Genomic DNA, 26,395 nt, shown 5'->3' with positions numbered 1-26,395 from the left:
TCGGATCCACTCTGGGTGGTCCGCTCTGCTCCCCTAAGCACAAACACTCTGAAATCTGCTGAATCACTTTTTAATTAAAAATATCAGCAGTTCTGCCAGTAGGCAGTTTCTGGATGAACATTAGAGCCAGGCCTGTCGCAATGACAATAAATTTTACTGGCCGATAAATCATCCAAGAACTTATTCTGATAAACGATAATATTGTTATTTTGAGACCATTTTTATGTAAGAACACATTCAAATTTAATTATTTACTCTCTGTAATCAAAAAGATCCTTCAAAACGAGGCTAATTGAGACCAGAGCTCCAGACCGAAGACTTTTATCATCCAGATTTTGGTAGAGAGAGAAAGCAACAAATCATGCAAATGGAAATTATTGAGTTCGTTTTAATTTATCATGCGATTAAACGATTTAATACTTTTTGCGACAAGCCTAATTAGAGGTCCAGAAAGAGAAATAATGGAAATTCAAACATAAAATTTAAATATATAGCTTTCAATAAAGCATTTCTACAACCTGTACATCTTAAACAAAGTCAAGGAAACGTGTTGAAAAATATATTTTACATATCCTCAGTAACAATGTTAGTTATTGGTGTATTTAAATGAGCTGTACTGGTGCAGAGTCATCAAATAAATTTGTAATTTAGCACATTAATGTCTGTTTTTAAAAGCAAAAATAAGAGTTAGTTCAGCACTGTTTTTCTGTTTGAAACCAGTCCGGTTTCAGTCGATGCTGAAACTCAGATATCGGTATCGTAAGTGGTGCATCGCTAATTTTTCATGTTATTTTTGTGTAAAACAGCAAAAATTAGACTTTTTGTTCATGCATAATTTCACCTTAAGACTCAGAAGCTTTAGATTTTCGAACGTTTCACCATCTTCTCCACCAGCACCAGCCTATAAAGTTACGTTTTATGTTTCACTCTTGAAGTGGAAGAAGTGATGCAAGTTCCTAATTATGCAGAAATCATCGCTAAACGGATGTGAATACCGTTTATCATGATGTCATTTATTCTGTTTTTGTCGCCAACAAATAAAAACAGAAATAGACGCTCTGCAGAACCTCCATGAGACGGCCGAGTCTCAAACAAACCCGACTTGAGATGCTTGGCACGGAGTGCCGCTTCCTCTCATTGGCTCCTTGTTCCCTCTCTCCTCCATCCCTGCATCCCTCCTTCCTCCCCCCCGACTCAATTCATGACTGGTGTGCAACCTCGCAGTGGAGGAGGGATGAATTATACATCCTCTGCTAAGAGGGTCTGAACAATGCGATGGGCCGACCGCGGAGACAGAAGGATGACGAGATGATAAGAGGGGAAGCTGGGGGGAAAGAGGAAGGACATCTGCGGAGCCATTTTCATCGTTTTAGGCAAAAAGAAAAGAAAGAGAAGAAGGGTGGGCGGCTGGCGGAGGAGAGGATGGAGAAACGTCTTTTTTAAACAGCAACAGTTGCTATAAATAGCACGATTACATTCTTCCCTCTGTTCTCGCCGACATGCGCTGTGAACACATCACGTCTGCCTTCATTCTCCACCTTTTCTTCTAATCAGTGAAATGTGGGGAAACAGGAAGTGAACGAAGCTGGAAAAATGTCAGAATCCAGAACTAAATGAAAAGAACTGAATCGTTCTTCCACTACTGTGTCCACAAGCAACTGGTATCAAATCAGAAAAGTCAACACCAACAGTAGCTCCAGTTTACGTGGAGAAATTATGAGAACACATGGATTTAAATCTTACATTTTCAGCCAACAAAATGTAGGTTTGAATGTTTAATATATTGCATCTGTGCCATTTTCATAAAGTAAAATATTAGATTTCGTAAACAAATTTAATTGAAATCTACACAAACTGGTGAAATGCCATTAAGTTTGATTGTTAATCATGTCCTAAAGCCCTAAACGTCCTGTAATCAGGTCTATATGTGTTCCAGTTTGATTTATTGATTATTTTTCATTCGTACAGGAAGAGGAAACATCTCTGCAGACCCCACATATACTGGACATGAACCGCTAAGACTTAAATTCAGAACTACATAAATTAATAACAATTATTATTTATTATTATTAATAATAATAAAAACACAAAAGCATTTTTTCCTCCTCAGGCTGTTTTTCTGACAAACACAGTTAATTCCCAACAGAGTAGTCAATTATTGTATTATGAAACAAAATGAGCCTTTTAAACGATATTGAGTAATAATGTAAAATAATGCTAAAAAAAAATCAGTGTTTGAGCAAAAATGTAATAATTACCTCAAAATCATTTAAATATAACAACTGAAGCCCATAAAGTAATAACAGAACTTTTTTTTTTTTTTCCCCAGTTTTGAGCAATTTGGTAATAAAAAGTTTTATTTAAGTCTCAGGTGATTCTTAATTCAGTTCAATTAATAAATTACTCTTAAATACGTTTGAAAGTCTGATAACTACAATATAGTTCAGTTTTATGAGCTTATAATATAATAACTGCTTAAATTATTGGATATTATTATTAGATTATTGGCAAGTCCTTAAAAAAACGACTCCCAGAATGAGCAAAACTATCACTTTATTGGCAGATATCTCAATTATTGGCTGTTAAATTGGCTTAATTAGATATGAAAGGCTTTTTAATATTTATTATTATACATTTTTATGAAAGTTTTACAAAATAAAACCCATCAATACGCGCTTTAACACCAAAATCGTTGTTTTTAACCCCGTTTCAAAGTAAATCCAACCGGCTGAATAGTTTTTCGGTGCCAGCAGTGAAAACGAGCAGCTGAGTGTTTTCGTCTTATCGAGCCTAATCCCATTATTACCTCCACAATTACAGAGTTCTCCGACGTGTGACTAAATGCTGATTAAAAACTTTCCCACTGCACTAAAAAGTCGGATGAAAGCAGGTGTTGGAGCAGGTTTTATTCTGTGGCGAAGAGTCCGGCTCAGAGAAGAGAAATCACTGAGCTGATGATGAGGATGAAGATTCTGGGGGAAACAAGTTCAGCTTTTTTACCCGCAAAGACGTTTCTAAGCAAAATCTAAATAAAAGAATTACAAGCACTTTATTTTAACTAATATAACATGTTTTATGTTGCATTGTAATACGGTGTACATAGAATTACATATATAAAATATAATTTTAATGAGCTAAACTCATTTTCTGAATTATTTCACTTTTTGAAGATTAACTTTGACTTAATGGGAAAAATGGAAAAAATGGATGGACGGACGGATGGATGGATGATTGAACAGATCGATAATTGATTGAATTGATTGAACAGAAATGTTTTGAACAGCGATTTAAATCCAGAAACATTTTTTCTCTTATTTATCCAAATTTCCCCTTCCTGTTAAATTTCCGTTTTAATTCTGTAACAAAACAGAAATGTCGGTAGATATTCCTGAATTTCAGGGCGGAGTCAGAACTTCACAGCTTTCCCTGTGAACTCTGGCTGCCTTAATGGGTCCAAACCCAGATGAAAGGAGACAACAGAACCAGGGCAGCGGCAGATTTCAGCCTCCGTTCCTCCTGGACGCTCCCAGCCTTGCACAGCAGGAACCGGTTCAAAGCGAAACCAGAAGAAGATCCATAATCAAAAGTGAAGTCAGGTTCAAAGTGATCTCTCTCTCTCTAACCAGAATAAACTCTCAGGGAACCGAAATGAGTTCTGACTCTGAAGAAAAGCCAAGAAGAGAGGAAACCAAAGCGAGCAGCTGTGCGTGTTAGAGACTCTCTGGGATTTAAGGAGATGGACGAGCAGCGACTCTGACAGCTGAGTCATCTGCACAGCTGCACATCTTCCAAAATATTCAGCGCGGATCTGGAGACCGGTTTCCGTCTCGCAGCTGGGCGGAGAGAAAAAGAAGAGAAACAGTGAGCTAATCAGCTGCAGTGCAAACGTGTTGATTGAACCGCCGAGTTTCCTCCATCTGTTTTCCGTCTCCACGTCTTAAAACAAACACTAATCTGCACACACCCGCAGAGACGGGGTCTGATTATTCACAGCTTCACCCCACCAAATGTATGCAGCGCCGATTCTCACCCAGTTTGATCTGAGGATGGTGGCAAACTCAGCAGATCTGAACTCACTCACAGAAAATAAATGTTTTACAGAGGAAACGTGACCTTCAGAGTGAATGATGGAGTATTAGGGACACACTAAGGAAAAAACAACATTACAGGAATAAACTTGTCAGAAAATAAAGTCAAAATAATACCAGGGTAAAGTCACACTACGAGGATAAAATGAACATTATTTAATAAAGTTTTATATGAATAAATATTCACATAGTCAATATGAAAATCAAGTAATGATTTCAAGAATAAAGTTATATTAGGAGGATAAAGTCAAAATATTTTGAAAATAAAGTCAAAATAACAATAATAAAGTTATACAAAAATAGAGTTGAAATAATATGAGAATAAAGTTCCAATATTTCAAGAATAAAGTCATATTACTACGACTTTTTCCTGGTAGAATTCTGACTTTATTCTCATAATTATTTTTTTCCATTTTCATAAAGGGGCCCTAACACTCTGTCCTAAGAGTAAGATGTAAGGCTTCATTTGTTTTAAAAGATGGGAGAATCAAACTAGAAATATTTATAAAAAATAAGGAAATAAAAAAAACAAGAATAGTTTCTGAGCAACATGCCAAAAAAGTCTTACTTAAATCATCAGTTAGTGTCTAAACCAAGGGTCCAGAGCTGCTCCAATAACTTTGGCGAAAAAAATAAAAAGAACCAATTAATGTTTTTAAAAATAGATACAAAAGTTTCTACAAGTTTTTAGCAACTTTTTATTTCTTCTCTGCACAATTTGCATTGAATTTCCACAAAGAATGACACAAAGTACCAGATTGGTTTAGATCTGTTTTTTGTGTCATTAAGTATTTTACACCGCTTTGCATTCCACAGAAGAAAAAAAACAATCTATTCTCTGTTTGCAAAACGTTATGTTCATCTTTATTTCCAATCCTAAAAAGAGAGATAAAATGGAGGTTATTTAAACGATACCGCAAATTTGCAAAAGTAAATATTTGTCTAAATGCATAAGATGCCTTTTCGTGACATTTACGCCTCTAATGAGTTTGCTTTGTTGTCTGGATCGAGAGAAAAATTGTTCTTCAGGTTATAAAGATTGCAGGTCCATGATCTTTGTCTTTCAGACAGAAGCTCATAGTTCTGTAACTCAACCCAGAGTTCCTGAAAAAGCTTTAAAATGCTGAAGAAAGTAGGACAATTTTCTCTTTTTCCATCGCTGCCTTTAAAGGCTTTTTGTGCAACATTAAAATTCATGATCCGCCTCTGCAATTTGGAGGTGGAGTGCTCTCATGTGACTCTAATTCAGTGGGTCACCACTCATGCAGTCATCGAATAAAACGGAGTTCAGCTTCAACACTTGTGTCCAATTAGTTACTTAAATCAGAGGTTCAAACTGCTTCATGCAAATGATTAGAGTTTGATTTACAAAGTGGGAGCAACAAGGCATAAATATTAAACTGAGCTGCATAAACGGAGCTTGAATCAAATATTTGATATGAATGTAACGGCTATAGGGCATCAAGTCAGGTCTAGATTCGTAGCATCTGAGTTGGAAGGAAAATGTATAAATAGAAAATATAAATTTTGTTAAAAATTTCATCAAAAAGGCACAAAAAAACTACATTTAAGAAATGTGGTTTGTGAACTAAGCCAGTTTTAGGGAATCAATTCCACTGAAATTACACTGAACCTTCGTGGCAACTGTTTGTTTCAGTCAGCTCCTTCAGACTAGCCAGCAGCAATTAGCAAACACCTGGTGGAATATCTGCTGAGCTCGTTATAGGAGCTGCTTCTCAGTGCAACGCTGGTTAAAAAAAAAAAAGCTTTTAAAGGGTTAATAGAGAAGCCATGTTGTGATGACTTCCTGAAGGTGGAGTTTCAGAAAGAGCTGACCTTTTTAAAGAGACAGAGACCCATTTTGAAGGCGTTAAATTAGGAAGTAAAATTTCTTTCAAGTCATATCTGATTTTTTTTAACAAGTGAAGTTACAAATGGGACTATGAGGCTGGAAAACACATAATCCTGCCACTTTAAGAACTCAAGATCTTTAAAAATAAAAGAGCTGAATCACAACTGAAATGTGCAAAATAAAGTAACATTTTATATGTAGTGTTAAACTCTTTAGCACAGGATGAACGCAGCATCATAAGAGAAGTGAACAAATGAAAAAACAAAACAAACGTTCATCCAACAGGCAATAAACCTACATTTCAGCCATGATGGACGCAAAAAAGCTATATAGTCGCTCATATTAGCAGCTAACTAGTGTTAGCCGCAACCACTGCGGGTCACAGAATGCAATGAGTATATCTGCGGGTAAATCAAACTTTTGCCTGAGAAAATTCCCACAAGAAAACAAAACTACATAATGTCACCCTCCTAAAATAACTTTTTTTTTTTGCTAAAAATGTTTTTTTAATTACCTGAAAGAAAGAGGTGGTGTTTTTCCTTTTTCTTTTTTTTGCCAAAATCATTTTGGACTTGGGTCATTATTTTAAGAAGGTGACATGATAAAATTTAAGACTTGTGATTGACTTATTTAAGGCCAACTTGCTTTTATTGTGTGTGAATTTAAGACATTTTAAGGCCTTAATTTTTAGATGCATAAATTAAGACTTTTAAAGTCGAAAGGAAAACTACAGCAACACCTATAAACGGACAGACTGAAGATGTTTAATTTTCAAACGAAAGAACCGAGTTATGACATCCATTCAATCCAAAGTTAACCGCGCTCAAACTTCTTCACGCTGCGGCGTTTGTAACTCCGGGGCTCGATCAGCTTTGATTGGCTGGTTCTGTGTCAAGCCATCGCAGATGTTCTTCGCTTTCTATCTCTGAAGAGCGGCGACTGAGGGAGAATAAGGAACAAAAAGGGCATGGGGAGCAAAAAAAAAACATTGGATGAAAAGAAAAAAGCTGAATATGAAGCTAGAAAGGCTGGAAAAAGTCTGAGTGAAGAAGAGTTGGTAGGAAAAGTGAAGCAATGACCCAGTTTAAAGCGAAAAGGCAGAAAGCTGTTGTTCTTTTGGCTCGCAGTGAGGCGCGTATCTGCAGCATAAAGCTGTTAGTGCTTCAAAGGGAAACAGTCAAAGGATTACTAAAATAGATTGTCTTAATTTAGACCTGAGTAAAAGCTATTATTATTTTATAAAGGAGACAAAGATCCTCCATTTGAGCAGCAGGAAAGTTACTAATCCAGGCAAAGAGGGAAGTTTCTGATTTCATTGTTTTCATTTTCTGTTGCTTCAAACTTTAGAAGCGAAACGTATCTGCAGCTAAATCCCAGATACATTTCTATAGCATGAACCAGGATGCAAACATCTGTTCAAACACCCGAATCCGACACAGCATCTGGATCCAGATGAATACGAGATAAAGTCCAATCTCTTTACTGTACAGGTAATGAAGTTTAAAGATATAAAATGGAAAAAGAAACAAAAAGACACAAATGTAAATAAGTTACCATGTTTTTTGAAACATGATCAGTTATTCTGTGTTTATTTAAAAAAAATGCAGCTTTGTGTAAAATTAATAGACTTACAGCTTTGTACACTTTAAGGAATATAACTTGGAAACATTAAATATTTGTGTCAGTATGTTAAGGTGGTAAAACAAATTACCGAGAGCTTCTTTTTTTAAAGAGGTTTTCTTTTTGTGGTTTCAGAAAGACCATCATCCTGCCCCACAGCACTTCCCTGCTGTCTGACCGTGACATCTGCCGCGCTCCTCCTGCGCGCCGCACCAAGACTGTGGGAGGTTAAACCCGCATCCGGTCCAGATAATTTACGTTTTTGCAGCTGTCTTTTTAACGAGCTCTTCCGTTGCACTTTCCGCCACGCTGCTTCCCGTTTGCTTTACTTTGATGCCGGTTACGTCATCAACAATCATTATCGCAGTTAGCCGGTAGCTCTCCATCGTAGGCCAAATTTCTATCGGTCCAACTGTATACATCGCTCATTCCTACCGCACTCCTTACATTTTTTGTTGTCACACTAAAAGAGGAAATGAATGAAGATTTTTGCATCACCGCTTTGTTAATGGGTCTAAAGTGTCCATCCATTTCTCCCGGAGCAGATGTCAGATGAATCGAAGTCTCAGCCGTGCCAAAAGCGGCCATCTTCACCAACGCCAGCTCCATCCATCTGTGCCCGATGTGTAATCAGCGGCACACAAACTGTGTCATATCTGCAGCTTCAATCAGTCAGCAGAACGGGAGGCAGCGAGCTGCTTGGTCATCAGGGAGCAGAGCTGACGCACCGCCAAGTTTGTGCTCTTGGCACAACAGGGAGCCAAATATTCAGGGAAAAAAACAAAAAACACAAACAACAAAAGTCCTCAATTGAGAGAGCAGAGGGGGTGTGCTTTACAGGGGTGAAATAAAAAACGACCGACTAGAACATTCAGCAAAAATCCGGCCTCTCCCACGGGTTTCATTTCCCTGCTCCTCATATATTAGACAAAAGGTCAATAAAGCTATAGGATGCAGTAGATTCTGTTCTGCCCTCTCCAGACAAGGACCCACGCTGTCAGCTATTTTCATATTGCATTAAAATACAACACAGGGGTCAGATGTTGCAGTACAAAGTGAAAATGAAATTCTTCAACACTTTGGGATGTTTAATACCGACTCATATTGTAAGTATTTTTGGTGCAAAAGTACATGACTTATCACAGTTAATGACTTATGATGCAAGCAAACTCTTTCACTTGTGATTTTGATTAATGGAAACAACACAATTGTGAAATTTTGTTCAATACAATAAAAAAATTTTAAAAACGTTTTTCAAACGTTTTATGCTAAGATGAGGTGGTTTTTCGGCTGTATCAAAATTGAAGCGAAACTGAAATAGACACACTTTTTTGCCTCAAAAGAGTCACATGATCAACAACCAGATGTTACTACTGGCAGAAATGACAAAGACGACGACAGGAAGTGGAAGGAGGGTGATGCCGCAGCAAGTTTTGCATAAACTTATTGTGATTTTAATTGTTAATTAATGGAAACACTGCAATTGAGAAATTGTGTTTTTTCAACAATAGCAGAATATCAAAGTTTTGTGCACATTTGTAATCGAAACTCAGCTCGTGAAAATGAAACCATTCAACATTTTGCAACGTTTAAAAACGACTCAAATGGAGGTAACTTTGGTGCAAAAGTATGTGACGTTGAAGTCGGAGTGAAAAATCCTCCAGTGGAGCTAAATTTGACTGAATGTTAGTTTTTTACCAACTTGTCCTGTCATGAACTTTAACATCTAATATGCAGCTCTGGGTTTTCTTTAGTCTTGCAAGTTATTGTTCTCCAAGTGATTTTGTAACTTGTAGAAAGGAATGAAGTTTAAACAGAACTTTGAGTTTAATTTCGTTTACCAAAGTGTCCAAAGCGACCATCGCTCCGACACCTGTAACTTGGCGCTAAGTGGGTCGTCAATAGGTCCCTAATGATTAACTCATTTGATTGACGATAAATTGTCCCAGTAGTTATTGTGCGAAATGATAATATTATTGTTTTGAGACAATTTCCAAATAATGGTAATAGCATAAAAATGCAAAAAACTCATTCTCAAAGATCAATAAGTTTTAATTTCTAGTAGACATTTAAAACTCAACCGAAACGACAACAAAAAATGGATAATAAAGTCTCTGTAAACCAAACTGCCTTTTAAAATTCAGTTGAGACAGATTGAAGCCTTTTGAAAAGCAATAATGCAAATGGTAATTATTTATCCTGTTTTAACTTATTTTGTGATTAATTAATAAATTGCTCCAAGAGTTATTGCAATAAATGCTGATATTGTTGTTTTGAGAGCATTTTAAAGTAATCTAATGGTAATGGCAAGAACATATTCTCAAAGACAATCTTAATTTCTAATGAGCATCTAACACTGGAACTGGGTGACATTTTAAATACCCAGAGTAAATAAACAAATCAACCAAAACAACAACTAAAAAGGAGATAATTCACACCAATGCACCAGACTGAAGCTTTCTGTCGTCCAGTTTTTGGTAGAAAGACAAAACGACAAGAAAAGCAATCATGCAAATAGAAATGATTAATCTTATTTAATTTACAATGTGATTAATTTATTTATTGCTTGTTGCACCAGGCTTATTCATCCACAGGACAAAGATCCAAAACCGCTGCAGCGAATGGTCTGGTTAAAATCCAGACTTCATTCAAATGTTGTGGTCAGACATAAAGCTTTGCACAGATAAATCTCTTTAAACCTCAATGAACCGATGAAACCGCACACAAAAACCAACAACTTCAAGCTATTGCTGCTGTTACTGATGACTCTAAAAATAATAAACCAGCACAGAGAGGATCCTCAGCAGCTCTCAGTCGACCTTGTTGCTTTTTTCCTTCTCCTGGATTTCTTCCAAGTGAGCAAACAGTCTGAGAAAGTGACGCAAGCTGAGGCAGCAGAAGCCCTCCGGCCAGAGACGGATCCAGTTTAATGGTAATGACTGAACCTCTCTCAGATGGATGGAAGAGAGAGAGAGAAAGAAAGTCTCACTCCTCCATATCCGCTACAAGATGGACAGATATTTGCACATTATATTTTCTTTCTGAAAAGCAGGCAGCAGCAGCTTCAGTGCAGAATTTGAAAGATGGCTGTAGGTTCCCCCGAAGGAGAATGATTACACAACGCCGCCCTGCGACGACACGTTCCTCATCTTAATCCCATTTCCCTTGAATTAGATCGGAATGACGACCTGCTGTCAGCGCGGCTCTGGATTAATCCCAGCCAGGTGTAATCCTTCATCTGTGGTTCAAAACAAACATGTTTATTCTACTAAATCTGACCCTGCGCCTCCATCATGGAGGCTGATGTGCGCTTTGTGAATGGGCGAACAGGCCAGGGCGTCTCAGGGAGGCGAGACTGACAAATCGAAGGGAACAACTTCAGCCACGGGGGTAAACACTGCTGACTGGAAATGACGTCCAGATCCGACTCTGATCACGGCGAAGGCACATGTGTCTTCATCACGGTTAGATATTACTCACTCCACACGTCTTTCTTTCTCAAAAAGACAAGAAGCCATGATTAATTTGCCACAAGGGTTGAATAAATCAGAAATGTATCCGAGGGCGGATGTGAGATCCAGAAAACTGATCTATAAACACATCAGGCTGCAAAATCTTGGCAAATATTTTTGTTTAGATTCTAGTGCAAATATCTTAGTACACTTGAAATGAGACAAAACTGATTTAAAAGTAACTTTTCATGAAGGTGTAGCAGCTTGTTTTAAGTCAGTAATTACTTAATTTTGATGAAAATTTTCTAGTTCCACTGGCAGATTAATGAATTTATAACAAGACATTTTTCCTATTTTATAAGTGAAATAATCTGCAAGTTTTTCATCAAAATTAAGGAACCATTTACTTAAAACGAGCCGCTATATCTTGCTGAAAAGTTACTTGTAAATCAGTTTTGTCTTATTTCAAGTTGGCTAAGATATTTGCAGTATAAACTAAATTAAAAAAATACTTTGTAAAATGTGTTTTTGCAGTGACAGGTCTATACTGAGGACTGTTTACTAATCAGATTAATTAAGTGACTTGTTAAAGGAACTGGCTGGATTGCATTTTGTTTAAAAGTTTACAGGCATCACAAAATATACTCCGCACTTTTCAGATTATAGTTACTATAATCTACTATACTATAATTATAGTTAGAAACTTTAGAGGAAAAACAAAAACTTTCAATTCTTCTTCAGTCACAATAACAAAAACTGACGTTTGTGTGGAAATATACAAGATGTATGAAAATTCTCAGAATAGAAACTCCCATTTAAATATTCCTTTACTTTGATAAGAATCTAAACGTTATTTTTAATGAATGAAGACAAGATATAAGTGAAAATGATATAAGCGAAAAAATAATGTTTTCATCAAAGAGAACCAATTAGCGTTATTTTCTGAAATAAATTAATTGAACTGGACCTTCTTTGGTCCCTTCCTCCTTTAACCGTAACGTCTCTACATAAACTCGAAGCAGGAATGCAGAACCAGTTTCCTTCGCCGGCCGTTTATTTCTCCACTATAGTCACAGAAAAACGCATCAGATCCGGCTCAGCTCAGCGTCAGTCTGGCACGGCTAAATTTAACTTTGGTCACTAGGTTACGACTTTGTCAGCTATTTTAGGAAAGCTCTTCCATCTGCGCAGAAATTTAAGGTTGAATTATTCAACACAATCTGTTCAGGTGAATAAAATGATGCATAGAGGAAACGGATCCACAGGTAAAGCAGAGCAAATATCCAGAGTTATCCCTCATTACTTTTGTTTTTCGCTCATTTTCTGCACAGTGCCTGGTTATTTTCAGAGGATTTATTATTTGTCCAGCTATAAAACTGGATCAGGAACACTTTGAATAACAGCAATAACTGTCAATTATTGTATTCAAAGATTAATCGGATAGAAAAAAATGTCACATTCTGCAGACTTTTCATTTAAGACTTTTTCTTACATTATAAGCACATTAAAAGAATGAAAATAAATAAATTCCTTTATTAAAATCTGAAAATATGTTATTGTTAAATAGCAATAATATGGCATTCCTGTAATGCACGATTAATCATTTGTAGCAGAGGACGCATATGCAGCTAAAAAATACTTTTAACAATAACTTTGACAGCATCAATACAGTGTAGGATTAAAATGTATTCTTTTGGTTTACTGATCAATAATTGGCGGGGAAAATGTATTTAATATAAGATTTTATTTCTTTTTTTTACAGAATTTTAACCAGGTGAAGAAGAAAACTACGCCACTTAGTCAAACATATTTACAGACAAATGGTTTTTTTTTTTATCTTAGATGCAAAATGTATATATTTTCTGTACAATTTTGGCATAATTACAGCCTTGAGTGTGATTTTTTTTAAAGAATTTCCTTTTTTGAGTTTGTATATGCCAATTAATGATTATTTGATTACTAAATTAGCTGATTAATCATGATTAATCATGATTAATCCGATTAATCGTTTCAGCTTTGAAGCAAAATATAAGCGAATTCCAGTTTGGTCATAATGCGATTACTCTGTAGCGCAGCAGCAGCAGATATGATCAACCTTCACCTCATTTCTGACTGATTAAACCTCCGGAGTGAAATTCAAATAATCTGCTGACTGGCGGTAAAGCAGAGAAAAGCAATGCACACATTTTCCAGCCTTCATTGCCAGGATTTGCTGAACACGGCGAACGGCGATGAAGCGTCTTCCGAAGTAAAGCCCGCACAGGGAGCAGGTCTTCCTAGGCCTCTACTTTCTCACACAGGTTTTTGTCATCTCAGGTTCTAAATGATTTAGTAGACGACCCATATTCTGCTTTGCACAGGTTATTAGAGCAGCACAGATGGAAAACAGTGATGCAAGAGAGTGGTGCGCCTTTTTTTTTTTTTTTTTCCAAACATCACTTCTTGAAATAGTGATGTTCTTGTTCCGCTTTGTTCCACCCAGAGGATATTGTTCTTCTGTCAGGAAGAAAGAAAGAAAGAGCAAATCTAAGCACAAAGCGCGAGTGTTATGTCTACTGTGCTCTGTGAAACAGCAGGTTAAATATAAATACAACTAATCCGCAGGTTTCTGTAAAGGGAGGGGAAAAAAACTCAAACACCTCAAGAAGATCCAATAGAAATGGAACCATTAACACTATAGTACTAAAATGTTAAAATCCTGGATTTCGCTCTAAAAAAATCAAAATATACAGAGAATACCTCAATATTTTACAACATGTGGGACACATTTTTAGACATTTTCAACCAAGTCTGTCAAAGTAATTAAATGAAAAGCATGATAAATTAAAACACAGTAAATAATTTCAGAGTTTCAGCCCGTTTAAGGTACAGTCTAGGCCCAAACAACAAATCAATCATATCAAGATCAATATCAATAAATTATATGCCTGATAGAATATTCAATATATCCAGAACTATAAAGCATTCTGGGAGATATAGGACAGAAAGGAAAGGCTTTAGCCGCTCAACCTTTTACGGCTAACTAAGCAAAGTTGGTGGAATCAACTCACTCATTCTTTGGTTACCTAGCAACTCACTCATTCTTTGGTTACCTAGCAACAACCCGTAGAGTAACTTGCGCTGCAGCTGTTTAAGGTTTCTCCACTGGACATTGTAACTGCTTGAACGGCAGCATGGAGAGAAAACTGTTGATAAAACAGGAAATGTTTTATCAGTTTGACAGTAATTTAGATATTTTAAACAAAAACACAAATTAATTAGATATTGACAATTATGGATATCCACTGATATGAGATGCTTTTATTGTGATACATTTTTCAGCCATTTCCTCCAGCCCTAATATGACCTTCCAATAGGATTTAAGTACAGACTTTGAGTAAGCCACTCCAAAATCTTTTTTTTTTTTTTTTTGCCAGACTAGAACGCTACCATCTCGGTATTTGACCGTTATGTTCATCTTTTCCTGAAATTACGTTTCACACCGGATGTAACAGATGCACAGATTCCAAAGTTTTACGGCATCGCTTTGTAAATCTACAGAATATTTTCCTATCATGTTATTTTCTAATCGTGAACTCTGACCTTAACCGAGGCCTGCAGTGTTTTACATATTCTGGGTTTTTATGTGACCTGCAGGAAGTTTTTAAATGCGCTTCTGGAGTCATTTAGCCATTCCTGTAAATGTGATTTAGTATTGACAGAACAGCTAAATCTGAATGAGAAACTGTTTCATTGCTTCATGTCTCCAGAGTTATAAAAAAAAAAATCAGTTTGTGCTCTCAGATCTGATGTTACTGAAGTGTCACCGAGGAGAAATGTTGCTCATAAATCATGTCTCGCAATGACACAAGGTGGTGAGTCACTGAAGGTACCGAGATGACCTGCAGATAAAAACATAACCGTCGCTGTATTTTATTCTTCATTTGTGTTAAGAGCAGCAGCTCAACAGAGCCGTGAATTTAACTTTTTGGGTTTATTATTTTACAAGCTTCTTGTTTGTGAACTGCAGTCAGATTATTTCCAGTTATTACCAAATCCAGCTCAATATGTTGCATCAGATTTTCACTTTGATTTCATTCCCTGTCCTGAGTTTGCAGTGTGATGTCAAAACATCGTTTGTCTTTTTCAAAAGCAATTATCAACAGAACCCTGCAATAAATCACGTTTTCAGTTTAATCTGACCTTTATGAGATGGAAAACATGTTGAAAGAGGAACATTACATAATTATGTAAAAAATACAACAATTGGAACGTACAGATACTACCTTTGCCGTGTTAATATTGCAGACAGTGTTTTTCCTGTCTAACAGATAAAAGTCATGCAAAGGACAACATTTGCATTTTGATGAGATAGTAAAATAAATATTTGGCAGATCAAATGTCTTATTGTTGTGAGTTTTACAGTTAACTGTTGATAAAGAAGTGCTTCATTAATTCTGCGAGCTAAAATCACTACCAGAGCTGCAACCAAAGATTAGTTTAGTTATCGATTAATCTATCAATGATCCTGACAATCAGATAAAGAAACACATTCTACAGATTATTAATTTAAACACTTATACAACACTTATAACACTGATATAAATTTGTTATAAAAGAATTAATGACTGCACTTTAAAAATTAGGTAACTTTATGTTATTAAAGGTAAAGTTTAAACAGTAATGATTTCTTGGTTAATGTCAAGTTGTCATAACAAAGACATTTTGAATTATGACAACTTTGAATTAAAAGTGTCATAATTTACCGAATGACACTTTATGACAACAGTCATAAATATTCATGAAGGCTTATTCATGTTCATGACAGGTGTTATGTCATGTTTATGACAGTGTCATGTCAGTCTTATTCAACCCCCTTCAAATAAAGTGTTACCGTTTTTTGTTTTGTTTATTGCAACACCATGTTGGCCACTTGGAACTGGGGCAATTTAAAAGCCTGATTTAGCTGAAAGCACATTAATGTGTTAGAATGGCCTAGTCCAAGTCCAGAACTCCATCGCTTTGAGAATCAATTAACAAACTAGAAAATACTAATCACGGAGATGATTTATCAAATCCGGTTTATCCTGATAGAGGCGGGCATTTATTGGGAAAAATCTATTATCGTGATACAAATTTTGATAAATTTCCATTAATATGACAAAAAAAAACTGCCTAAAATCTTATTTTTACTATTTTCCAAACTGTTTCTCCACAAGAGCATCAGTAAATATCAGTAACTCCAAAAATATGATCGCTTAAAGTCTTAAATGTGAAATAAATCACATTTCTTTAAGTAAGTGGCATCCTGAAGAAGCTTTAAGTGTTTTTAAAGAAAAGTATTTGTTTTTCTTGCGATATGAACGTTGTGCCATACAGTTACCCAAGAAGAGAAAGGTTATAGTTTTCATTGTCATTTTTATCATTATCAAAACAGAACTGCAAAATATTGTGATAAAATTTGAAATCCAACCTCTAGACCCTGAGCGGTTTTTTTGAAGAAAATTGGGTAAATATTTCAAAACTTCTAAATCAAATGTGCAAAGCTGGTGGAGATACACTGCAAAAAAAAACTTAATTAAATCCAGAGATGCTTCCACAAAGTATTGACTCAGTGAGGTTTAAACAAAAACTATGACACTTAAGGAGTTTTGGCTAAAACATGTTTATATACAAAGAAGATTCTCATCTTCAATCTAAAGCGTATACATTTTTGTACAGTTTTGTACAATTACTGCTCTGAATGTTTTTTTCTCAGCTATTGGCCTATTTTGAATCTGTACTTCAGTTAACAATAATCAATTACTAAACTATGTCTCACAATTTACGCATCAAATAGTCCCATTAAATCATAATTTAAATTATAAAACCTTGAAGTTGTATGAATGCTTTTTGTAATTCAAAGTAACGACAGAAAACTCCATCTTTTTCGTGCATAATGTAAAATCTCCCATATCATGGCTTTCTGGGTTTTTTTTTCTTTTTTTTTCCGATTTGTAGCATGGGGAAAACATTGTATGCATGCAAATTATTATTTAAAGAAAAACTAAAAGGGAGGGACTTTTAAAGGTCATGTTGCTCAACACGATCAGAGATAAATAAGCTGATTCTGGATGCAGGAGAACCAGTCTATACCGTCATGCCTGCACGGAGAAGCGATGAATTACTAACATACCTCTCATTGGATTCTGGATCCACAAGATGCCTCCGATAAGGTGAGGAGACTGACCGAGCATCCCGACAGACCCACCGACTTTAAAGCGTCCAGACGGAAGCTGCCTTAAATAACTAAGGAGTCAATCACGAGCAGGAGAGGGTGACTCTTCAGGTCCACATGTCAGAACACCTGCTGCCTCAAATGACGAGGTTCAGACAGACTGGACTCGCTCTCTGTTGCATCACAACACAGGACATAACATCACATGCCAAGAAGAGGAGGGGAAGACCGAAACCTTTCTGTTTCCGCTGTTCTTCCTCCAGAAAACACACGCAGCGCCAGGTAGAGCCGGAGGTGATTATGCAAAGACCTGTTCCCCCAACAGGAGCCACACAATGTAAATACAGAGGCTGCGCGTTCACTGCTCCTTGTGGAGAACACCTCCATTTCACTTCTACGGGGCAATAACGGCACGTATTCCCTACAAATCACCCAATCACAGCTGAGCCGCCCGGGTTGGACGCTGTAAACCTTCAACTAGAACTAATTAACCCTGAAAAAACAAAACTGACAGCGCAGAATAAAAAAAAACAAAAAACAGCCTTACCTTCGACCGCCATCGTGCTACTCCGTAGAGCCGAACATCGTTTTCATCGGAGCAGCCGAAATGTGGATGAAGAAAAAGAAAAACACAACAACTCTGCGCTCTTTCGTTGCACCTTGTTCGGCGTGTTATCAGTTTGCTGCGGGCAAGCTGCTGGAGCGCACAGCTGCTGCCTTGCAAAGCATTCTGGGAACTGTAGGCTGGAATATCAGAGGCTGACAGAAGCCAGGAGCTTCTTTAAAAAGTTTTTGAAAAGGTGGATAGAGATGATCATGTGATGGATGAGTTTTACAGTTTATATTATCCTCTGCCACCTTATGAATAGTGACAATCACTAGGAACTTTTTCAAAAAATATGTTTGTCCATATTTATTAGAATTGTCACCATGTCATGATCGTATGATATGAGACAGATGATCTCTGGAAAAAAACAAACAAGAAGAATCGAGCTCAACAACCTCCTCCCTGAGCTACTATTGCTGTCTGCAAAAACACACCGCTTGTGACCAAAAACAACCAGTCAGGAGGAAGGCCTTAGTGCTGTCAATCATCCTCGTGTATGCTGTTCAATTGTGCTAATGGCAGAAAAACAACTTACCATTACAGGAAAAACGCTTATCTGCCAGCTATGCTGTGGTGAACCAGTAGCAGCATAACAGAGAGCAAGCAGAAGGAGTAAGCACAAGGATGATTGGCAGCACTAAACCCCTCCTCCTGGCTCTAATTGGTTGTTTCTGACTGAGTCGTATATTACTGCAACTAGCACTGCATTAGTAAAAACAAATGTTCTTTATGGTAGACAGGATGCCAGTCCACTCCAGTCATCATTGTAAATCCGACCCTGATATTAAATAGTCACAATAAACTAACATTTAATAATTTATTAAATGCATCACACACTGATTCACAATCTCTAAACTGAATTCATCAGCTTACATTCCACAATAGTTGATAAATAATAATTAAAAAAATTGGACAGGTCTCCAGTCCATCACAGAGACACACAAGACAAACAAACTACATCCATACCTGAGGACAATTTAGAGCAGAGGTAAGCAACTCCAGTCCAAAAATGCCATTTTTCTCCCAAGATGATGGATTACCCAGAACTAATGCATCGTTCTGGGTTGGTTGGTTTGTTTTTAATGCTCCAACTCTGAATTAAACAACAGCATGATCTCTCACCAGTCTCATATGTAACGTAATCTTGACAGTGCTTTCTTTCTTACATACTTGTTCTTTGCTTCACTATTATTCTCTAACAAACCACTAAGCCTCATAATTAGATTAATTTTGAAGGTAATTGATTGCACTATCCATCCATCCATCCATCCATCCATCGTCTTACACCTTTGTCCCTTGGTGGGGTCAAGAGGGGTGCTGGTGCCTCTCCAGCGAACGTTTCAGGCGAGAGGCGGGATTCACCCTGGACAGGTCGCCAGTCTGTCGCAGGGCAACACAGAGACAGACAGGACAAACAACCATGCACACAGTCACACCTAGGGACAATTTAGAGAGGCCATTTAACCTGACAGTCATGTTTTTGCACTGTGGGAGGAAGCCGGAGTACCTGGAGAGAACCCACGCATGCACAGGGAGAACATGCAAACTCCATGCAGAAAGACTCAGGGCCGGGAATCGAACCCAGAACCTTCTTGCTGCAAGGCAACAGTGCCTCAGTTGCTCTAAATTAACCATTTTTGTACTTCAATTTCAGTCTCACTGCTTCTAAAAACAGCCCAAACTCTAAAGAATAAAGGCCACAAAGAAAAGAAAATCCAGCTTTTTTTATTCAATAAGTTAATGCTTTTTGCTGTTTGGAAAATTAGCCGTTTCAAAAACCTCCTGAATGTTTAGTCACATTTGCCGTTACCTAGCAACTAAAGCGAAGCTCCAATAGGTTTGGTTTTTAGCTTTGGCTGCTGGAAAAGACAAGTGTTTTGCTGTTGACTTACCATTCAGAAACGTTCTTGTTTTTGGTACAGGAGCCTTTTCTTCTGCTTTTACAGCCGTGTGAGTGTAAACACTGAGTTGGGTGGGAGGGCCTGGCCAGCGGCAGCAATTTAAAGTCATAAGAACGCTAATGGTCGCCAAACTCCTAAGCTACAGTTCATACTGCGCCTGAAGTGATCCAAATACCATTTATTTATTTATTTATTTAATTAATACTTAAAACAAAACAGATCGGATTTATTCGAATGCAATCCAGGCCACTTTGATATCCGATATGTATCCGATCTTTTCAAATGTGACCTGAACCGACAGGTCGCATTCATCCGACCTGAACGTCATTGATACTCGACAAACGTCACTATTCTGCGCCCTGATACGCGCAAGTGGAAAGAAAAACAACAACTATGACGGACTATAATTAGGATTAAGTTGTTAATATGCTGCTCCAGCCGGGCAACAACTTCAAAATCGATACGCTCCACCGTTAGCATCCATGTTTACTTCCGCAAACACTAAGCTTCTTCTTCTTCATGGCGGTTGGCGAAATACTGCAGCGTGACATTATTGCGCCCTCTACTGCGCATGCGGGACACTTTCAGGTTGCTTGCAGCTTACACAGGAGATCACATACAGCTTGCATTTATTTTGAAGCGTTAACGATCACGCAAAAAAGACAATAATAATAATAATAATAATAATAATAATAAAATAAGTAAATAGATGTCACAAGATAATCACTTTTGATACGGAACAGTAGTGCATATCCGATCTGGTGGAAACTGACATTAACTGGCATCTACAGTAAAGAGCAACACAGTGTATTCCTACATTCCAGCAGAAAGAGATACAACAGGTTGAGCAACACACCTGGCTCAGTGATTACATACCACAAAGCTTTACTACTACATGTCATCCCTGTGCATACTTCCACTAAATCCGCATCCTTACTGTCACAATCTGCAAAAGGAAAGAAACAATGAAGAAATCCTATTAGAGAATCGTTGCTGTTTTTGTATGTTTTTAGATATGAGTGCACACTGACTGACCCAGGTACGGTGGGTTTCGACTCAAATCAAGAATCTTTGTCTCCTTTGGGGGAAATGTTGTCTGGAAAGGGAAATTCAACTTAGTGAGAATCCCACCAAGTTGAAGTGAACTCAAAGGGAAGCAGGTCAGGCTGTTCCTCTAAGGAGCGACTGGCAGTACAGGTATTACATGTGAGAGTCAGGTAAACAAAACCAAGTTGTACAACAGATGTGTTTTTATGAGGTCCTTTGTCGCTGTCTGCAGCCGTGCGTGGCTGGGACAAAGGGCGACTGACACTGAGATAAAAAGATAATCTGTCTGACAGAATGCGGAAGTATCAGTTTTCTACTGGCACTGATTCCCACTCCTGCTGCTCCTTCTCAGCATTCATTGTCTCCACTTCCGCCTGTCTTGTGGTTTTCCCCCCTACAGTCTTGCTGCAGGCTGAGGAACAGTTCAGGTGTTTCATCTTATTCCCCCACACTGTAAGTTCTGCATAAAAAGAATATGTAAGAGGTAATAAATAACTTAAAAGCCTCATACAGTTTGATTTTGCACCTCAGGTATTTAATTCCGATGTTGGCAACTGTGACAAAATCTGTCACAGATCATGAAAGTTTTCTCCTTTTACCATCAGAAATCCAGTGGAAAAACAAACTTTATGTTCAACTGAAAGCTCTAAATTAGATGATCTTTGTGATCTTATTTTATTACATTGCTTTGATTATCTATTTCTTTATAAAAAAAATAAATGGCACCTCTTATTTGTAAAGCGCCTTGAGATAAAAATAAAATAAAATACATTGATAAAAGGTGCATCAATCTCACCTGAACACAGGAAAAATCTGTTGAAAAAAATAAATAAAAACAGACAATAGTTTGACCATATACAGTTACGACAGCGTATTAGGGCCATAGATAGGAAGAAAAAAGAAAAATAAATGTCCACCAAAGGAAAAATAAAGATGTTTTCTAGGGAGGGGGGGGGGAATTCTGTGCAACAAAATGAGAACATTTGCTATAAAAAAATTCAGACATTTTTAGATTAATTTCAGTAATTTTCTATAAAAAACATGGAAATTTCTGAGGATTCTTTTTTCAATTTTGAAACTCAGAAATTTCCATGTTTTTTTCTCCAGAACATTTCTGAGCTTAATCTCAAAATTTCAGATTTTTTCCCAGTAAATGTTCAACTTTTGAAACTCACAAATGTTTCTAGAAAATGTCTGATTGATATTTTAGTTTTATTTTAGAATTTTACTCCTCCTGTTTCTATCTACAATAACCCCATATGTTGTCATGTATGGTAGATAAACAAGTCGGTGAAAACTATTTTAAATTATTCAGCTAAAACTGATTTTTTAAAATGTTAATCTCATCATGACAAGCAAAACCGGAGAAAATTTTTTTAATTAAAAGTTGAAGTGCTCTTTGAAGCCCCCTGCTGGCGGATTCTGGGAAAATCTGTCAGGATGTAAACAAAATTCAAGATGCCATCAGATTAAGTACCAGGCCTGCATATTCAGACTTTTACACAATATATTACACATTTTCTTGTTGAAATCAAGAAAAAAAAAATTGAAATTTTTCATCAGACTCAAATAAAAGGATAATAAAAGAAAAATCACAGAAATTATGCCATGCATCTTTCTAGAAGTGTTATTCACTCACTTTCAAACAATAATAACCTGATTTGTGTCTTGGCTATTTTTAAAACCAAAACTACACAGAAGCAGCAATAATCATTACATAAGTACAAATTTATTGAATTTGAGTGTACAAAAAAAACTACATAGATTGGTTTAAATTAGCAAATTATTCCACACCTACATAATTAGTGTTAAAAGAGATAAAATCGATTAAATTCACAGTCAGATTTTTGTTCAAAAAGAAAACTAACTGGGAGAAAGCAGAGGAAATAGATTTTTCACAGATTACCTCTCATACCATATTGTCACAACATAATGACAGTTTTAAAAAATATTTGAAAAAAAATATTTATATAAAAGTGACATACTGCAGCTTTAATTTCACTCAGGAGAGGACGGGTCAGGCAGCCAGGCGGCCGACTGCTGCTGGGCCTCTTTCAGGGAGTCGTGGCCGAGCAGGTTGGGGATCCACATACACTGGTAGCCGATTGAAGACTAAAGCTCACAGCTCACTTTTTTTGGAAAAACATGAAAAAAAGGTTCTCCAACAAAGTCCATCCTGGTCAAACAACCCTGGATTACAGGAAAAAAACTTTCTCAACAAACTCCTTTGGAAAGTGATTGAAGAATCTGCTGTTATTGTGTAAAAATTTAAACATCACCTGGAGAATCCTGTTCCTCCAAAGGAAATGTTTACATTTACAAAATGAAAGACCAGAAAGACGATTTTTCCTAGTGAGGACTTGTACTCAGATGAAAACTGCCAATACTCAGGCAGGTATGGACCCTGAACGATTTTTGAGGGACGCGAAAGAGACGGGTTTCAAACGTGGAACCGAAGAGGAAAGAAGAAATATGGTGGAAAAAAATTATTTGGCGATTGATTTATAAGTCCAGTCACAAAATGAAGCACAACATACCGGTCCAGAAAAAGCTTGCTCCTAAACTCTGGGAAGAAGTAAAGGACATAGATTTTGTCTTTTTTGACAAGATGGGGAAAAAACTCTGCGGAGATATCTTTCAACTTCTCTCAGGCAATGATGATTTAATTAGAGAATTGCTGCTTAAAATGATAAAAGTGACAACCCAATAGTTATTTACAAGGTTATACAGTGTTTCAAAAGAACCCTGGCAGGTCCAAGGAAAATTAACCTTCCACCACAAGAGTATGTCAGAAAGGCATGGAAGTTCATTCAACAAGCTTTCTGTTGTGGAGATAATTCAGACGATGCTCAGACTCAAGAACCCTCTAAGAGTGGAACAAACGTTGAGTTTTGTCCAGTCTTAGTTTGGCCTCCGAGTTTGGGCCACACAGAGGAGTGAGGACCAACCTCTGAGTCAGGACCAGAATCTGGGTCAGGACCAACCTCTGAGTCAGGACCAGAATCTGGGTCAGGACCAACCTCTGAGTCAGGACCAGAATCTGGGTCAGAACCAACCTCTGAGTCAGGACCAGAATCTGGGTCAGAACCAACCTCTGAGTCAGGACCAGAATCTGGGTCAGGACCATACACTGAGTCAGGACCGACATCCAAGTCAGCATCGTCCTCCGAGTGAGGACCTGCCTCCAAGTCAGGACCTCCACTCCAAGAAAGTACACGGCTCCAATTCGGATTCAGTCAGGACCTCAATCCAAGTCAGAACCGGAATCTGGGTCAGGACCGTCCTCCGAGTGAGGACCTGCCTCTGGGTCAGGACCGTCCTCCAGATCAGGACCTTACTCCGGGTCCGGACCGTCCTCCAGATCAGGACCTGCCTCCAAGTCAGGACCTGCCTCCAAGTGAGGACCTTACTCCGGGTCAGGACCTGCCTCCGAGTGAGGACCTGCCCTCCGAGTCAGGACCTGCCTCCGATTGAGGACCTGCCTCCGGGTCAGGACCTGCCTCCGGGTCAGGACCTGCCTCCGAGTGAGGACCTCCCTCCAAGTCAGGACCTGCCTCCAAATCAGGACCGTCCTCCCAGTCAGGACCGTCCACCGGGTCAGGACTGTCCTCCAAGTCAGGAGGACCTCCCTCCTGACTTGGAGGCAGGTCCTGACCCGGAGGCAGGTCCTGACCCGGAGGCAGGTCCTGACCCGGAGGCAGGTCCTCAATCGGAGGCAGGTCCTGACTCGGAGGGCAGGCCGCCTCCCCGTGCATTTTAGGGGGAACCTCTAAGAGACTTTTTTGCCATCGTCTCTGTGTGTGTGGTTCTCCGGATGCACAGCAGCACAGAGGAAGACTCTCCAGAGAATCATAAAATCTGCCAGGAAGACCATCGGCTGCTCTCTGCCTTCTCTCCAAGAACTCCACAGGTCGGCTGCCTCAGGAAAACCAAGAACATTTTAAAAGACTCCTCACACCAGGTCACAATTTGCTCCAACTGGCTGCAGATAGAGGAGCATTAAAACAAGGACAAAGAAGAACAGTTTTTACCCAGTAGCCATAAGGGCATTAAATGCCACCTAGAACAATTTATCACCCAGTTTTGTTATAATCCATGTCATTTTATTGAATGTTTATATAATAACAATACAGTTTGTCATTATTTTTGCTGCAGAATATGCCAGAAAAAAATAAAGCATCAATAAAAATGTTTCACATCTTTACGTATCCAAATGTCAAGAACTAAATGATCACATTTAACAAATACAACAATTCCTAAGCTTTCTAGAAAATAAAATCCCTCCAGTCTTTAATTCTAGTTTAGGGCCATTGTAAACAAATATTTTAGTAATTGAGAAATCTATTGACTATTCTTACGATTAATCGAGTAATCAGATATAAAAAAGATCAAAATAAAACATTGGTAAATCTAACATAACAGCAGTATTAGTATCACATATCAACATCAGTCCAATTTTTACAGTTGAGCTTCCCTAACAATAACTTTTCTGTAGTTTAAAAATTAACTCGTAACAATAATAGCTCACTTTACAAGTTAACCTGAAGAAAAAATAAAAAGCGATGGGATTTAACACCTTCGTTCGTCACACACAGAAACTCGTCTACCAGCTACGTGCCGCCATGATGAGCTCCGCCACAATTTGTTGAGACCAGGATGATATGAAATAAATTTCCGATTCGTCCGTAAAGCTACATTTACCTTATCTAATGCGCAGCCGCCCGCAGTGTTCAGTCTATCCGCTCACCTGTATAAATACTCCTGCAGCGCTTCCTCTTCCCCACTGTTCGCTGTGAACCGCCACCAGGCAGCAGCTCCAGGAGGAGGAAACACTACCAGGCATCGTGCCAGTCATTTAAAGGATGCTGACTGGTTCACTGATAAACGACAAAGACCCGAACATCATCATCAATCAATAAAATCCTCAAGCCGAACTTGAAAACTGGACATTATGCTGCTACGCTTAGCTTTCGTCAACAACTCAGGCGGAAGTGAGAGCTCTGTACGATGCAAGGAATAACCCAGCTGGAACACGGAGAGCTAAATAATAAAATATAACTTAATGAAGCTTCAAGGCAGATAAATTTTCTTTGAGGAATTTAAATGATAAAAGTATTTGAATCACTTGAGGAATCGTTTCCATCATATTCTAGTTTTTAACCAAATCAATTTATAGTTAAACTCAACATAGGACATACATGGAAAACAATTCTACGGCTCTTCGACTGTGTGAGTCATCATGTGCAGAGCGAAATTACCTATTCGATTAAAACTTTTTTCACAATACACACATGGAAATGGGTTTTCACCTGTGTGAATAATCATGTGCCGAGTTAAGCCGTTTTTTCCACTAAAACCTTTCCCACAGGTCACACATGAAAACGGCTTTTCACCAGTGTGAATCACCAAGTGATCAGTTAAAGTCCGTTTTAGACTAAAAGTTTTTCCACAGGTCACGCATGAAAACGGCTTTACACCAGTGTGAATCCTCATGTGCTGAGTTAAATTCTGTTTTTCACAAAAACTTTTTCCACAGGTCACACATGAAAACGGCTTTTCACCAGTGTGAATCACCAAGTGATCAGTTAAAGTCCGTTTTAGATTAAAAGTTTTTCCACAGGTCACGGATGAA

General features: G+C 37.8%; 2 protein-coding genes across 5 annotated transcripts in view; both read right to left on the bottom strand.

Moving 5' to 3' along the window:
* Positions 1 to 18,022, bottom strand: part of samd12 (sterile alpha motif domain containing 12) — a 119,304-nt gene extending 101,282 nt beyond the window's left edge. The window contains exon 1 of one of the 4 annotated variants that reach the window (XM_015044881.1): positions 17,756 to 18,022. In XM_015044881.1, the coding sequence (XP_014900367.1) occupies positions 17,756 to 17,768 (13 nt within the window). In that variant the 5' untranslated portion in view covers positions 17,769 to 18,022. Of the gene's footprint in view, positions 1 to 17,166; positions 17,681 to 17,755 lie in introns of those variants that run through there. The other 3 variants (XM_015044879.1, XM_015044880.1, XM_015044882.1) reach the window with 3 other exon arrangements.
* A 7,484-nt stretch (positions 18,023 to 25,506) lies between these two features.
* LOC106954988 (zinc finger protein OZF-like) overlaps positions 25,507 to 26,395 on the bottom strand; it is a 10,082-nt gene continuing 9,193 nt past the window's right edge. The window contains exons 3-4 of the mRNA XM_015044885.1: positions 26,073 to 26,160; positions 25,507 to 25,595 (exon numbers count right to left, since the gene is read on the bottom strand). Of these exons, the coding sequence (XP_014900371.1) occupies positions 25,507 to 25,595; positions 26,073 to 26,160 (177 nt within the window). The remainder of the gene's footprint in view (positions 25,596 to 26,072; positions 26,161 to 26,395) is intronic.

The sequence above is a fragment of the Poecilia latipinna genome, unplaced genomic scaffold, assembly GCF_001443285.1.
Source record: "Poecilia latipinna isolate Pla-1442-1.1 unplaced genomic scaffold, P_latipinna-1.0 Scaffold695, whole genome shotgun sequence".
NCBI classification, from domain to species: domain Eukaryota; kingdom Metazoa; phylum Chordata; class Actinopteri; order Cyprinodontiformes; family Poeciliidae; genus Poecilia; species Poecilia latipinna.
The sequence above is the reverse complement of the archived record's forward strand: the minus strand, read 5'-3'. Positions and strand labels throughout refer to the sequence as shown.